At 38.8% G+C, this 15,625-nt stretch overlaps 1 protein-coding gene across 6 annotated transcripts in view; it reads left to right on the top strand.

Annotated features, from left to right (window-relative positions):
- Positions 1-12,306, top strand: part of MOCOS (molybdenum cofactor sulfurase) — a 210,230-nt gene extending 197,924 nt beyond the window's left edge. For all 6 annotated transcript variants that reach the window (XM_039711098.1, XM_039711099.1, XM_039711100.1 and 3 more), the window contains 2 exons: positions 908-1,012; positions 8,655-12,306. In XM_039711098.1, coding sequence (XP_039567032.1) covers positions 908-1,012; positions 8,655-8,801 — 252 coding nt within the window. In that variant the 3' untranslated portion in view covers positions 8,802-12,306. The remainder of the gene's footprint in view (positions 1-907; positions 1,013-8,654) is intronic.
- The last annotated feature ends 3,319 nt before the right edge of the window (positions 12,307-15,625 follow it).

Below are 15,625 nucleotides of genomic sequence, written 5' to 3'. Positions count from 1 at the left end.
AATTTTCTGAAAGAGCTGATGTTTGGTGTTGATGATTATGCTGAAGAGTTATACAAGCAGTCTAGATACATCTCAAAACCCTGAAATATCACTTCAGATCAGCACATAAAATGTTTGAAGTGTACAGTTTAATTATTTGCCCTATTTGAAATTTATGGCACTTTTTACAAAAGTGGAATGTGTACTGTAAGACGTAATTTCTGTAATGTACAGCTTTGGTAAAGTTAGGGATGCAGTGTTAAATGAAAGTGCAATATGTCATCCTTCTCCATTTTAAAGCTCTAAGAAGAAATTTGTTGCATGGTTGTTTGTTATGGTTTTTTTTCCTCTAAAAACATACTTTAGTTCAAACAACAATTAGCTTTAAGAACAACTACATATGATGTTAACATCATGTGTAATAGATGATAGAGAATGAATTCTTTCTTCTGATTAGGTAAACTTGTATATTTAAGTATTTTACATTCTGAGTATTTAAAAGTACCATGCATATAAGAAATATATTTTGTATTTCCCAGTTCCGAGAAAATCCTCCTTGAGTTATATTCTGAGGCATTGGCTTAATTTTGTATTCAGTTCTTTGGGCAAGGAGCCCTGCTAACCGGCAGAAAAAGTGAAGCCATCAGGAAATACAAGTATTTTGTCTGGTATTCTCAGATTCTGTCTCTGAGAAAGTTTTTCTTAAAAAAATTAAAAAGTGAATTAAAAATTCAGTGAGACTTTTGCGAGTAGACTAACTACATTAGGTGAACAGACTTGACCTTTTACATAATGAAAGCTTGAAAAGCCACAGAAAAGGTATGCAAAAGGTATGTGTTTAATATATTATGATGGTCGGAAGCTTGTACTGTTCCACGCTGTACTGCTTTGATAAACAGCCATGAACTTTCTTTAACTAAAATTTCAGGTTGTGGGTCCATGTAGCAGATGTCAAATAATCTGCATTGATCAACAGTCTGGGGAACGAAACAAAGAAATTCTACAGTCCCTGTCTGCTGCCAGAGGTAGAAAGGTCAGTACAGTACTTCAAAATAGCTGTAATGAAAGATGTAGTGACTTTATTGCATGGGTAGTGAAATATCTGCTGAGCGAATATTCAGTTAAGTTGTTACCATTTGGATTTTTTCTGCAGAAAGAGGATGCTCTTACAACCCAGATATGGCACTGTTTATTTCTATAAAATGCTCAGTACATTTTTTTATTCAGAAATGGACTATTAATATGCATTATTTTTAACTGTGCTTGCTTTTATTACAGTGTGTTTATTTTGGTCTTAAAAGCACAAGTTGATGCACTGATGTCTTTTAAGAAAATAAATATGCTGAAAAATCAAAAAGTGTTTGAAATTGTATAGTTGGCATGTAAGAGTAAACTTTATTCTTACCCTGAGAAATTAGCAGGAAAAATAGAGCAGATGTGATTATAGTCAAAGTGGAAAGTAATTGCTTAGGAAAGTGACCTGAAAGTAAGTGTGAAATGCAGGTGTTTTATTTGAGGTCCTGCTGCCTTAGATTATGTTGCTTCTTGGAATTCAGAGTGCTCAGATGATGGCTAGACAGTTCGGCATCCCAAAGGCTCCACAAATCTCCTCACACGTATTTATTTAGCTGAAATCCTTATTCAAAATTCATTGCTTCCTGTTGGTTAAGCTGCTGTTGTTGAAGTGTCTCAGGCAGTCGGAGCTCGGAGCCTTGCCAGTACCCGCCAAACAGCAGAGACGGGGCACAGCACCGGCACAGAACAATAACAAATAGGCTGCAAATCATTCAACCAGACCATGCGCAAACAACTTACAAATACTACATTCTATGTTTGGACAAAAAAAAAAAAAAAAAAAAAGAAAAAAAAAATTGATTCGTCTCAGTGACTCATTAAGCAGACAAAGAGCTTTCTTTTTGTTGGCTGTTATCCTTGGTGAATAGCTCCTCTGGCTCCATGTCGGAGCCAGCCCTGTGCAGTGAGCAGGGCCGGCTGTCGAGGCACAGCTTCCCACTGACCTGAGGTGACTTAGGCTGGCACAGCAGACTCTGCTCCAGGTCACCACAGCACATGAGCCTTTGTGAGATGAGCTCCTGGCCATGGTGGGTAGCCTGAGGACAGGGACCCTTTCCCAATAATGGTGAGCCACAGCTGTGGCATCTGGGACACTTCAGAGCACATTTGGACACTTGGGATGGGGATGCTCCCTGCTGACACATGAGGTGTAGTGCACAGAGGACTTTTTCTGCCCATATGGGTTTTACTGGATTATGACTTGAAACCTCTGCAAAAAGCACTCTGTACTCAGTGAGAAAATGGCAACAAAACCTTATTCAGGATGCAGATTCTCAGGAGAGGCACAGCATCTTCTGCATGTTTCCCACAGCAAAGATGAGCTCCTGTCTCATTCTGATTAACTCAACAATGAAGAGATTTCCTTGATGCACTGCTAGAACCAAGTGGCTCATTCAAACAGGACTAAGGCAAAGAGAGCAATCCAGCCTCTCGAGAAGGAGCTGGTGCCTGATAAAAGCTGCACTGCAAGACAAGTCAGGTGCTGCTGATCACGGCGCGGCAGCGCTCTCTCTACCTCAGCTGCGCCGATGTTCACGCTGCAAAGACACTGGCATTCAGCCTTTTTTGGTTTCTCCCAGCCTTTTGCCAGCGCTGCTGGTGGATGGGGTCTTGTGAGCATGCCCTGTTCTGCATGAGGGCGAGTCCTCTGGCTTAGCTCACAATTGAAAAGGGAGAGTTTGAGCTGGTAGCTTTGGCTAGTCTGGTCTGAGAACATCTCCGAGCCCATTCCCCCTGCAGGTCGCCTCTGTGGTGATGGGCACAAGCTGATTATCAGTGAGCAGCACCCAGAAAGGACTATGGCATTTCTAGTGTGCTCAGCAGACCTAACAGAGGATGCTGATCCAAATCTTACAGAGCTCACAGTGGGGAGAGAGAAAGAACATCAAGTTCATGTGACTGTGTTAAATCGCAGAGCTAATCCTTTGGTGACTCATATCTCTACCATGTGCTTTTCTGCTAAGGAGTCAACTAATAGACTTAATTTTCTTTTATTTTTTTTTAAATCAGATGCAGATTCAGTGAAGGAATTCAGCAGTGTTTGCTTCCATCTGTCAATAATCTGATAGAAACTACAAAAAAAATAACTACTGCAGAAAAATAAGATTTAAGATAATTTCCCAGGTTTTTGGAAAACTGCTGTAGCAAGTTGATTGCCAAAACATTAAATATACTGCAGATAGAAAAGAGACTCAGGTGTCAATATTTACCATTTTATTTTGTTTTTTCCAAGAATGCCAACCTGAAAAAATTACATTGAAATTTATCAAACAAGTAGCCCAAATAGCAGCAGTGCCAATGAACTTCAATAATGAGCTAAATAACGTAAGGCTGGTAGGAGGTAGTTCAATATTTATTTCCAAAATCCTGTTTTTCTCCATTCCTCTGAGACTCTGAGAACCTGATGCTTCAAATTGAAAGATGGAGCTTTTGCATAGATGGATTGCAGCTGAAAATCAGAAGCAGCTACTGTAACTAGTCACCCAAGCAATTTACATCCTTCCAGATAAATGCAAAGCATGGTGCTGAAGCCTTACCAGCTGCTTTTTATTAAACCTTTTATGTCATTGTTTGACACAAAATGTGAACACCTCTATAAAGTGAACTTGAGCTCTGCAGAAACACTCATAAAGGATTCCTTCTGTAATTTTTGACTGGAAAGGAAAGATGAGCTCTCCTCGTGTGACAGAGTGCTCTCTGTTACTGCAGGAGATTAGGAAAGACTAGATAACTCCATTAAGGAAATGGCCACATGCTGTTTCACATGCCTCACCACCTGACACAAAACACACACGGGTGGAAAAGGGAGAACACAGCATTCCTGCCTCTCTTTGGTGTTTTGCAGATGCCGTTTAGCACTAATGACAGCGGAAGCCCTGTGGGTAGATTTGCAGCAGTGCTATAAACTGGGGCTTGCTGGCAAGGTAGCCAAGGGAATTTTTGCATTAGCAGTCTGCCCTGGTCTAAATGTATGGATAGCAGTACATCAAGGGAAATCCATTATGTTTGCACATGCCTTCGTACACTAAAAAGCTTGTGTTTTTTTCTGGGGCCTGTTGATACTCCTTTATGTATCTCATTGTGCCTTGGGAGAGCTTCTTTTCCTGCAGAATTAGATGCCATGCCTTTGGATTGCTTAGTGAAATGTTAGCAAGGATAGCAAATTACCTCTTATATCTGATGCATCATTATCATTATTTTCATAGTAACACAGGGCTTTACACCATGCAATGATTTTCATTCAAATATCTGGAACACTTGAGAACAGTGATTGTTGTAATTAATAGGCCTCTGAAATAATATGATTCTCTTTTCTCATCGGTGACTGAACTGGAAAATGTATTTAGTTAAGGTAGAGCAAAAGAATATCAGTTCTTAAGGAAACATTCTACAGTCCAGATATTTTCAACAGAACAATGTGGGGTTTCATTATCACCATCTTAAAATTTTACCATTTTCCAATATAAAAAATCAATATGTCAGAAGTGAGTACTTCCTCTCTCCTATTTTGTAAGGCTTTGCATTCTACTAAATCTAAAGCTAATAAAACATTGTTACATAAAAACTCCATTTTAATAATTGCATGTCCCAGATCTTTGGATGAGAGGGAGTTTGTTATTGTAAGAACAAATGATCAGACCTGGACAGGTAAATTTATCTGCTGGGATATGGCAGCTGAGACGCAAAGTCCAGAACTCATCCATCCAAAGCTAAGTATGAGCATGCAGTATGATTTATGTGCTTGTTACACATTCTAGTAGGGTATTTCTCTACCAGGCTCCAGTCTGTGTTACCTGGTTCTTTAGGAATTGTAACTCAAAGACATCTCACCTCAGACTTTTGTCAGATGAAGCCCCTCTCGTTTCTTTCTTGCAGAAGGGGATAGTGTACACAGGGTATTTGTCAGTGAATTTCTGAGCAGAGCATATTACTGTTGATGCAGTAAATGAACTTGAAACAACATGCAAGAATGACAGCATTTCATAGCTCCTCCTTTAAGTGAGTGTGATGACTATCATATGATTCACTGTTGGCAAGAATATGTATGTTTTTCTATTTCTCCCAGCAGTGAAGTGGTCTACTTTTTCCTAATCAAGAAGCTTTAAGTTTTTTGTTCCTGTAACATTTTACAGTAATGGGAAAAGTCTCAACTGACAGATAAAGCCATGGTGCTCACGGTCCTGCACTCCCTGCCCAGTTCTTGGTGTGTTCTGGGAAGATTATATGCAGAATAAAATGTCCTTGAAGTCAGGAAAAGGTAGCAGGCAGAGATTATGAGGTTCACTGTAATAACTCTGTGAGCTGTAATCTCTGCATCTGAAAGCCTCATTTTTCATCAGCAATGTGAGGATTTCTACGTTTTATCTTTCTCTTGAAAGAGAGCTGAAGTGGCAGATGCAGCTTTTGTGGCTGCTTGACAGGGGTGTGTGTGTGTGTGATTGCTGTTATCAGTACTTGCTGAGTCATTATTTGTAATTATTGAAAAAAGTAGGGAAATTTCCTTAAAGGATGTTAAATCTATTTCTGGCAATTACAGGCTAAATTTTGGTTTTAAGAATATTCACCAAAAAAAAAAAAAAAAAAAAAAAGGAAAAGAAAAAAAGAGGTCGACAGATCTGAGCAGGCATTACTACTAAAATATGTACACCATCAGTGTATCATCACCTTGGAAACTCCTTAGGCATTACTCACTGAAAAAACCACTGAGACTTGAGATGCCCAGTCAGAGAAATAAAATACTAAGGACCAGTATTAAAACAGTATTTGAGAACTCCTGAAAAAAAGATGCATTAAGACATGCATTTTCTTAAATAATTCTGAATGTTTTAAGGTGCATTAAAAAAAACCCTGCTAAATTATTTTCAATAACAAAACTTGGTAAATTAAGTTCTTCACAGTGAACCATCTACACAGATTTATTTTAGTCTCATTTGAAGATATATCAAGATGACAATACAGTAAATATAAATAAAAACTTCTCATGCATCAAATAAGCTCATTTACATGGATGAGTTAAAAAATTCCTTCCTGTGTGAAATGTGGTGTAGCATGAACTGGTATTCATTTTACAATATTTGTTTTATAATGGCCTGATTTTTTAAAATAACAAAATCATGGCAACTGTCATTTTTGCACTAGGGTATAGGAGGTGAATCCAGCTTATCAACCACAAAGCTGAAAAACACATCACTTATGCCAATAGCGAAACTTGTCAACAAATGAGAGAAAAGCAAAAATGGAAAAACAAGACTATGTACTTTAATATTTTTAATGAAACAGTTACTGACACCATTAGAGCGTGATGGTTGATCCAACAGAGTCCCTGTGCTAGAGAGCTGGGATCTTACAGTGCTGCAGCCATTTGTCAGCTTAGAACATTGTCCACAGGGTTGTGCCCTGTGTCCATCAATACAGCCACTTGTACCCAAAAAGTGCCAGCAGTAGGATCTCGGGTTTCCTGTGGTCAGGATGACCCCAAGAGTCCTTTTTCCCAGGCCGATAGTCGAAGAAGGAGTAGGAATTCCTTGGTGGTTCCCAAGGTTGTTTATTTTCTCTTATCTAATACATTCTTTTCCTGACCCACAGAGGTCTGTCTTGCAGGTCTGTCCAAGGCATACTGCCCACCCTCAGGCTGGTGCCAACATTTTATACTAAAAACTACGTGTACTTTATTTACCATTATTTTCCAATACCTCTCATCTCTGTTAGACTGTCTACTTCTACCCTAAACCAATCCAAAAGTGCCAACATCACACAGAAAATGGAAGCTAGGAAGAAGAAGGAAGAAGGGCAAGAAAACACCCAAATCCCTCCATCTTGCCTCCTAGACCCCTATTCTAAAAATCCCCAAAATTCCACTTTTCATCCTGTGATAAATTCATTATCATTCTACTTAATCTTCTGTGACTTGTAACTCTTCATACAAGGTTGGTAATTTGCTCCATGGGTTAAAATAAAAAACCCAAGTGTCTTTGGCTTCCTGCCAAGATCTCTGAGCCCCCTACTAGGGGCTCAAGCCATCCAGGGCACTCAGAGGGATGTCCTGGGTTCCAACAGCAGGATAGGCCTGAGAGGTCCAGCTCTTGCCCTCTATATGTCACATGCCAGTGAGATGAAGGAATAGCAGAGGTAGCCAAAAATACCTATGCTTAGGGCCATTTTTCTCATTGATATTTAGGATTACAAATGAAGCAGAAAGACCCAAATTGAGGGTCTGAGGCCATGTTTGGATAGATCTCTGCTTTACAGCATCTCTCTTACTTGGGAGTAGATCTCAAACTTACCTCTCATAAATTCTTCAAAGACTAAGAGCTGTTCTCTGTTACCCCATTACTTCATCTATTTTTTCTTTATTGCAATCCCTTTTACCTACTATTTTTTTAACCTGCTCTAAATGTAATTCACTCAATTTCAGGATCATTGATCTGAACAATGGCAGTAAATGTAATCAGGAAATAGAAAAAGGTAATAGAATTTTGTATTTGGGTTGCTTATTTATTTACTTTGTAATGACTTGTACATTTTGGCTGTAGTCTACCAAATCAAAATGCTTTTTAAACCTGTAAGAAGAGACAAAAAAAATTAATATTGGGTTTCCAAGGTCCTCAGTTTAAAGAGCAAAGACTTCCTGAAGTCTAAAAATCTGTTGTCAATTTAACATGGTCTTTACTGTTCCTTTTTTATTTCCTACTTTACATATTTTTTGATTAACTATTATCTAATTCTTTGGAAAATATTGTCATGTGATGACAAATCTTTTTCTTGCATGTTTCTAAATTCTCCAGTGCTGGAAAACAAAACCACAGAACCACACCAGTCTCTTCCTGTGACATTTCCAGATCAGACCCACAACTGTAACACTCAACTGCTTGAGATCAAGAACTCACATAAGAATTCAGGCACTCAGTTCAGGTCTTTGGTGTCTGTGAAGGTTGCATGGTCAGTGGGCAAAGTGGATATTCCATTTTTCTTTTCTATATTACTCAGTATCCCAAAGAGATATTCTAAGTATTTCTAATATTTATGCAGGATGGATTCACAGATAATGACTTAACAAGTGAGAACAACAATAAAACAAACTTGCTGAATATTTTCTGTAAAACATACTAGAATATGCATAAAAAAACAAATGAAGGAAAACTCACAGAGGCTAGGCAGAATAAAGTTCTGTTAACAGAGCGCATAATTCATGGTAGGAGATGCAAGACTTCTTTACTGTTGGAACATACCAGTGTTCCCATGCTGCAGAGCCTTTGTTTGTGACAATACATTAACTGCATCTGTCAAGGAGGCAGAGCAGACATTAAATAACATGATTGTAAGGGAGTGTGAATTACATATATGATACTATGGAGCTCATGATGAAATACTGTGTTATTTATCCACTTAAGCTATTATTCTTGAATAGCATGGCATTAGCTTCTGTTTACCAGTCTATTATAATTAATGAGTTAAGAATGTTCTTAATTACATGTACATAGTGCACACCTCCTTATTCTTAAAGCAATATATTTCTTCTAAACATATCTGGGTTGTGAGATCCTCTATAGAATTGATTACTCTAACATGCATTGCATCTTAAATATTTTGCTTTTTTTCAGACAAACTTTGGCATATACCTGATGAACCAGCCCTTGTGCTCATCCTTTTCAGATACTTTATCAGTTGGGTCTCAAGTACTTCCAGTGCTGAAGGAGAATACAGAAATTCAGCCTCCGATATCCAGTGAAGAAAAATGTTCAGGATAGATTCTCTGGTGGAGATGAAATTTTTAAGCAACTACAGTCAAAAGTCAGTAGTCAGTTACACACACAAAAAAGCAAAAGCTTCCACTCATTTGCTACGGGTAATTTTTTGTTTGCTGTAAATGTTATCAGATGGCAAAACTGTTGATAATTACAGCTCACCTACATGTTTTTGCTTGTGATTAGGTTGCAGCAGCCATAATTCTATTTTGCACAATTGCTTCAGGATGCAACAGGTTTGATCAAGTCTTACTGGTGGATGACTCCCAAAACAAGCCCAACTTTGTTGTCAGAAAGCCACATCTCAGTGAAGGAAAGTAAACACAATAATACACTACTTCCTTCTGCTTTGTCAAAACCCCAATTAGGATAGGATGCAAGACATATTTTAGAAACAATGTGGGTGGGAAGAAAGCAGTGGAAGAGTGGCATGAGAGTAGCACTGCATTCAGCTTCTCCAAAAGAAAACTGAAGGTGATATGTAGACAGTGTGAAAGCAATGGAAAAGAGGGAATTTTTGAGAAGTCTGTGTCTCCCCCTTTGGAAGTAGTGTGTGAGAACACCACCACGGCACAAAGATAATGAGGATTCATTTGCAAGACACATTGCCTGTGAAGGAATTTCATCCATTTGTTCTCAATGTCTTTCTCTTCCATTTGTTACTTTTCCCTCTGATTTATTTTATGTGATGTCTTCCCTGGGATTTTTAATGTAATGGTGTTCCTGCCTATAGAAGGGGAGTTGGAACTAAATGGTCTTTAAGGTCCCTTCCACCCCAAGCCATTTCATGACTCTATGAGTTCCACACTCTTGTTTCCTTATACATTTGTGGATGCTGACACATTATTTCTAATTAGAGATGTTTCAAGTAATTGAAAACTGCAGTCATTTTCTATACAAACTTTGTTTATCCTCAGCAATCTTTAATGGCGACTTGAGGGAACTCTTGAGAGTTTAAATGCTTCTCTATCACAAACAGGTCAAAGCATTCTTTTTTCTTACCCTTTGTTCATTTCATAATGCCCTTCTTAAATGGCTGTTTGCACCTCCTAAAAAAGACTCATGCTTTCTGATTTATGAGAGCAAATGTCTGAAACCTTAGTCTGAAGTATCAATTATTGTGAAAATTATGAAGAAATAAATAAAGGAAGACACAGAGCAGAAAAGAAAACCCACATGGAAAGCTGATGTAAATCAAGACTGAATACATTGAGGCCAGGTATTTTATGACCCTCAACATGTGTCCAGCTAGCTATGGGATGATTTCATGCTTCCAGGAAGTCCTTCTGGAAGAGAAAATTCTCCTAGACTGGCTGCTCTATTGCCATCTGGGAAGTGAAATTTTGACCCCACTAAAGGCACCGTCAAAACTCTCATCCAATATGATTTAGGCGCAATTTTGGCTCCAGCTGTGTGAAAGTGCTTCTGGCTGAAGCAATCCTTAAGTTGTTTGAGCATATCCCCGGAGGGAGGCAGGTGGCTTTGCGAAAGAGTTGGTCAGACAGTCATTCTGAAAGGAGAGCGACTACCACAGAGCAGCAGAGAATGGGAAAAAGGAAGCTCATCACCCAGTGCACAAATCAGAATTCAAAAATGCTCTTTCTTCTTTCTATCTTTCCTTTTTTTTCCTTTTATTTTTTTTTTAATGTATGGTTTCTTTTTTCCTTTGTTCTTTTGAAGAACTGGTTTTACTCACTTCAGCTGGAACAGTTTCTCAGCAGAGCTTTGTAATGGAAATGAGAAGAAACGTTGTCTGTTTCTTACAATATGCCATAAAATACATGGGAAGAGAGAGGTTTTTCATATGTATGTAAACTGAAAATCAGTTTTGAGAGTTGTACCTTCCACTTCAGAGCCCAAGGTCTGCTTCTTAATGCCTGCTTTGAAAAGCAGGGAGTTTTCTCTCTAATAGTCAGTTATCTGAGGTTGTAATGAGAAGGTTTTTTTGGAACCTTGAAAAGCAGTTTCCTGGTATCTAAATCTCTTAACTGCTTCACTTTCTGTTATGCAGAGCATTGCTTTGTTGGGTAGAAAGCCAGCATAGCTCTGGCAGATTTAATATTAAGAGATCTGTTGTATGCTGACCTTCAGTGATCTCTGGTGTTCTGATCTGTCCTCTTCACCTCACCACTGTGTCATTTGTTTAAAATGGCAGAAGTTAGAAAAGGAAATTGAAAGCAACCTCAAAAAGCTCTGTTTCACTCGTTATTGCATTTAGTACAAAATAAGTCACTTTGGTACACAGTAGCTTGACAAATACTGTTTGTGAATATCCATAATGCAATGTATGATAACTATGGATGAGAGGATTTGAACTTTAAAAATGTCATGCTTGGTCATTTTGACCTATTATTTACAGTCAATTACACATTCTCTCTGCTGTTGCTTGGTAATATTAGATCAAGAATAATTTTGCCATTTTACAGGGGGGAAAGAAAGATTTTCTCTGATGTATGAACATAGTCATTAGTATTGTCTGTGCATTTCCCAGAAGGAACATCCTTGTGGTACAGTGGTAGGAAATGTCACAACACTTCAGACTGATGGAAGATGTATAAGGAATCTATCAGCTAAATAAAAGATAATATTTCCCTTCTAGTAAGTGGAGTGTTCCTGCCAGTACTGCTATGTCTTTCCATCGATGAAGACAAATTCTTCTCAGTGATAAAACTCTGTGGAAAATCTCAAAGTGCAAAAAGTCACTTTTAAATGGCATGCACTGTAAGTTTGCAGAAAGAACAACCCTCCCATAATGTGAAAAAATAATTCAGTGGAAGAAGAAATTTAGCATACTGCAATGCCTAAGACTGCACATACAAAAGGGGCATAAACACTTTGAAACACTGTATTAAAAATTTTTATGTTCTATAAGGGTTTATTTCTTAACTTTCCAAGTATAGGGAAAATGAGACAACTTCGTATGAATGTAGGCTCTTTGATCTAAATACCCCAATTACTGCCAAATTAAATCTTTTAATAATTAAATAATAATTGCAGATATATGTTTGCCTTATATGGATAATAAATGCACTTAATATAGTATTTCCAGACTGCTATATATAAAAAGTCCTCTATATCTTTGAAAACCAAATGCTTATTTACTTGAAATGAATTATTCAGACATATTGCATTCTCTGTGAGACTTAGCTCCTTCTCAAATTTCAAGGTAAAAATGGTGATTGTTACAAGTTCTAATAATAGCCAGGAGGCTGAAATCACAAAACAGAAATCGGTATTTTTAGGAGAAGTTTCTGAGCTTTGTGTTTTCTGATACAACTAAGATATTTCAGGTTAGTTTATGATTTGTATACTTTCAATGGTGTCCTTCAAAGTATACTACAAATCTTAGGTCATCTTTCTGTCAAAATTACATCCAAATCAAAATAAAAGACTGCATAAAAATATGATTATTCTCCATAAATTGTAGCGATTATGCTATGCAAATCTTCTTTCATCTGGTTTTTAACTTCCTTGGAAATTCAACCAATAAAATATATATTGTGTTTGATGTGTCTGCTGATGATGGTTGCATTCCCAACCTTCAAGCTCATGAGGTGCTCAGTTCTGCCTGGAGGCACGGCTGGGCACATGGATGACGTGGCTCAGGACTGAAAGGATGGCTCATTGCTGCTAGGATTCACAGGTGAGGTGTTCCCTCCGTCTGTGTAGCCACGTCCCAGTCAGCTGCACACTCAGGCCCTGCACAAAATGAACTCATAATCACTGGTTTCCTTTAACATGTGTACAGTCAGTCCTGTTGAATCCATCTCTATTATCCAGTGGTTGGAGCTTTCACCAAGGGTGGGAGAAGAGATGCTTTGTTTCTCTCTCCTTTGCCTGGAGGGATCCAACACTGTTTTTGCTCACTGTCTAACCTGTCAGTTAGTAGGGAAGACCAAATAGGAGTTGGTGTGTGTAGGAATCTCAGGGAAGGCTTGTCCCTCCCTTCTCCTGGAGTTTATGTGGAAATGATCTGTGACTCACAGGGCCAGCAAGAGACAGGCATGAGCGCAGTGAGGCAGCATCTGCACGTGACTTCGAGCTACTTGTTCATGCATTTTTTAATTCACTGAGTGTGGGAGGGGAAGAAGAGCAGAACTCTGTAACACAACAGGTAGGTCACTCCCATGGAAGTGAAATATGGGTGCATCCCTGTTTCTCCATTATACATCTGTCATGAGGCAACTGCTAGGGGAAATCATAGGCATAGCCCCCAGAGAGGGGAGGAGAAGGCAGAGTGCTCCTTTCCACTGGGCATTTTGAGACTGTGTTTGCAGAGGCAGCCTTGTCTCCTTCCTCTGGCCACCAGTGTGTAAGTAAAAGGTGGAACTTCATCAAGACTAGAAAAGAACCTCCCAGTGTGTTTTGAAATAGGCCATTAGGGGGAATATGTGTTTGAGTCATCAAAAGATGAAATCAAAATGTGCCTACATTTCTGACTTCTTGGTAGGTGTGCCAGTGGCAAGGCCAGAGTATACAAGAAAAAATGTGGGAGAGAAAGAAAAGTGTCATTTTCTATAGTCAAAGTTTAAGAGAAAGTTGTGATGCACATGCTTTCATCACCCAGTTTGTGATTTTTTTTTTCCCCAGAAAATAAAGGATGTAAGTCCTTTAGGCCCATAAATCACAATCTGAGAATTTGGAGTAAGTCATTGACAGAGAGGTGCCTCTAAAGCAAGGCACCATTTAAGAGGCTTCTTTTCCCTCCTTTTCATGCCAACCAGTTTGCTTTGCTAGTCACTTGGTGAGGTGATGGTTGTGGGTCCTTCCCATTGCAAAAGAAAATAGGCAGTTTTCCTGCATGAGGATTGAGGTGACTCACTCAGGACTATGGACAGGGAGAGATGTTAAGGAAGTTTGAAATGGGGCATCTTTGAGCATCACTGTCATGGGCAGAGTACATAAGGAACCTCCTTAATAATCCTAGAAATATGTGTTACAGAAAAAGTTATTATTTTTTCTGCTGGTGCCATGAAATCATCCTCTAAGGATGATATTCAATAATTGTTCCACTGGGGAACAGATCATTGCAAAGGCAGGATGGGAAAAGGAGAGAAACAAAAAAATTGCATGTTGTGGCATTTGCCACTCAGAATACCCACCAAGTAAGACAAAATGTGAGAAATCAGGGAATTTGATCTAGTACATCAGTTTCATGGCATATTTGAAAGGATATGGATCTCAAATGTAAAGCCCTTTCATTTGCGTGGCTCATACATAGCCTATAACTAAGTACATTTCTGTCTTAAACCAAATTTCTTCTGTGAGCTAATCTCTTCCAAACTTGCAACCAAAACTTCTCAACACACTTCAAATATGGAACTCAACATCAGCTTCTCCTAGATAACCAGTACAGTTATCAGAATTACCATATTTGAGTCCCTTTCATGCTTTTTGCTGGCTTTCAGAGTCAAGTGTCCCATCTGGATTAAAGCACTCTGGCCAGGATTGTTAATGCAGAGATGATTCCTCAGTCCAGAAGTGAAATCAGCTTTTGATTTCTAAAAGGGCTGTTTTCCATGAGGCTGTGTTTTAAAAGCCAGCAATGATCTAATATCTAGTCTGTTGTTTCCTGGTACTTATGATAGATGAATCAGATAAAGCTGTTGAAAAGTTTGTGAGTTGTTCTTTCCAGAAGCTAGAAGACTACAGAAAACTATAAGACTGCAAGAAGGCCCTGCACTGCTGAACCCATTCTACAAATGGAGATGAGCCTCTGAAGTATCCATCATTCATGGATGTAATTCCTGTGAGTCATGTATTAAATATTTGTAATTACACTGGTTTAGCCAAATGCTTTCAATTATTTCTTATCCTTGGAGCCTTTACATTTCCTGTCAAAGTTTCTCCCAGCAAACCCTTTAATACTGAAATTAAATGAAATTTTTCTTGGGTCAAATGTGTGTTTTTATTCTGCTTTAAGGAATAAGAGGAAACAGTCTCAAGTTGTGCCACTTGAGGTTTATGTTGCATATTAGGAGAAGTTTCTTCATGAAAAAGGTTGTCAAGAATTGGAATAGGCTGTCCAGGGAAGTGGCTGAGTCACCATCCCCAGAGGTATTTAAAAGACATGCAGATGTGGTTCTGAGGAGCATGGTTTAGTGGTGGACTTGGCTGTGCTGGGTTAACTGTTGGACTCCATGATCTTAAGGGTGTTTTCCAGACCAAATGGTTCTGTGATTGTAAGAATGTAAGTTTTCCATGTTAGACTTGCTATCCAGAGCTTGATGGAGTGATTTAATACACTTGAAAAGTGAAGGTTCTTGTCTGAGTTACTTCATCTGTCAGCCAGAATTTTGGATAAGCTACAGTGTTCCTCAGAAATGTCGGGTCAGTTAGAAAAGAACATGGAGAGAGTGAGAGAGAGAGTGGCACAGCGGCCCAGGCACAATGTTGGAATGCTGCCACTGCTGCCCTGTGCTGTAGCACAGGGATTGTATATTGTGGCCAGAGACTTTTAGATCAATTAAAACCCAACAGTCATTGCTAATTTAGTTTACCAGCCTTGGAGGACTTTTCATTAACTAGTTGTGCATGTCTTTTTTCTGAGGGAAGGACTTTGTTGAGTTCTTATACTATTTTATGTCTCCTACTGGAGTCACTTGGTATTCATTCAGTCTCCCTTGCCTTTCCCCCTGGCACAGCATGGTAATTTGGAGCTATTTACAAAGTGCAAAGTAAAGACTATGTCGAGGAAGAGAAAATCTGAGGTTTCATTGAGTGGGTAATCTAAAACAATTGGTTAAATCAGTCAAGCAAGACTGAGAGCTGTGTGGAGCAGGGACCTGCATGAAACATTGGGAAGAATGTAAGTGGATTCCTACCAG

This window comes from Passer montanus, unplaced genomic scaffold, assembly GCF_014805655.1.
Source record: "Passer montanus isolate IOZ18808 unplaced genomic scaffold, ASM1480565v1 scaffold24, whole genome shotgun sequence".
Lineage (NCBI taxonomy): Eukaryota > Metazoa > Chordata > Aves > Passeriformes > Passeridae > Passer > Passer montanus.
This window is presented reverse-complemented; position numbering and strand designations above follow the sequence as displayed.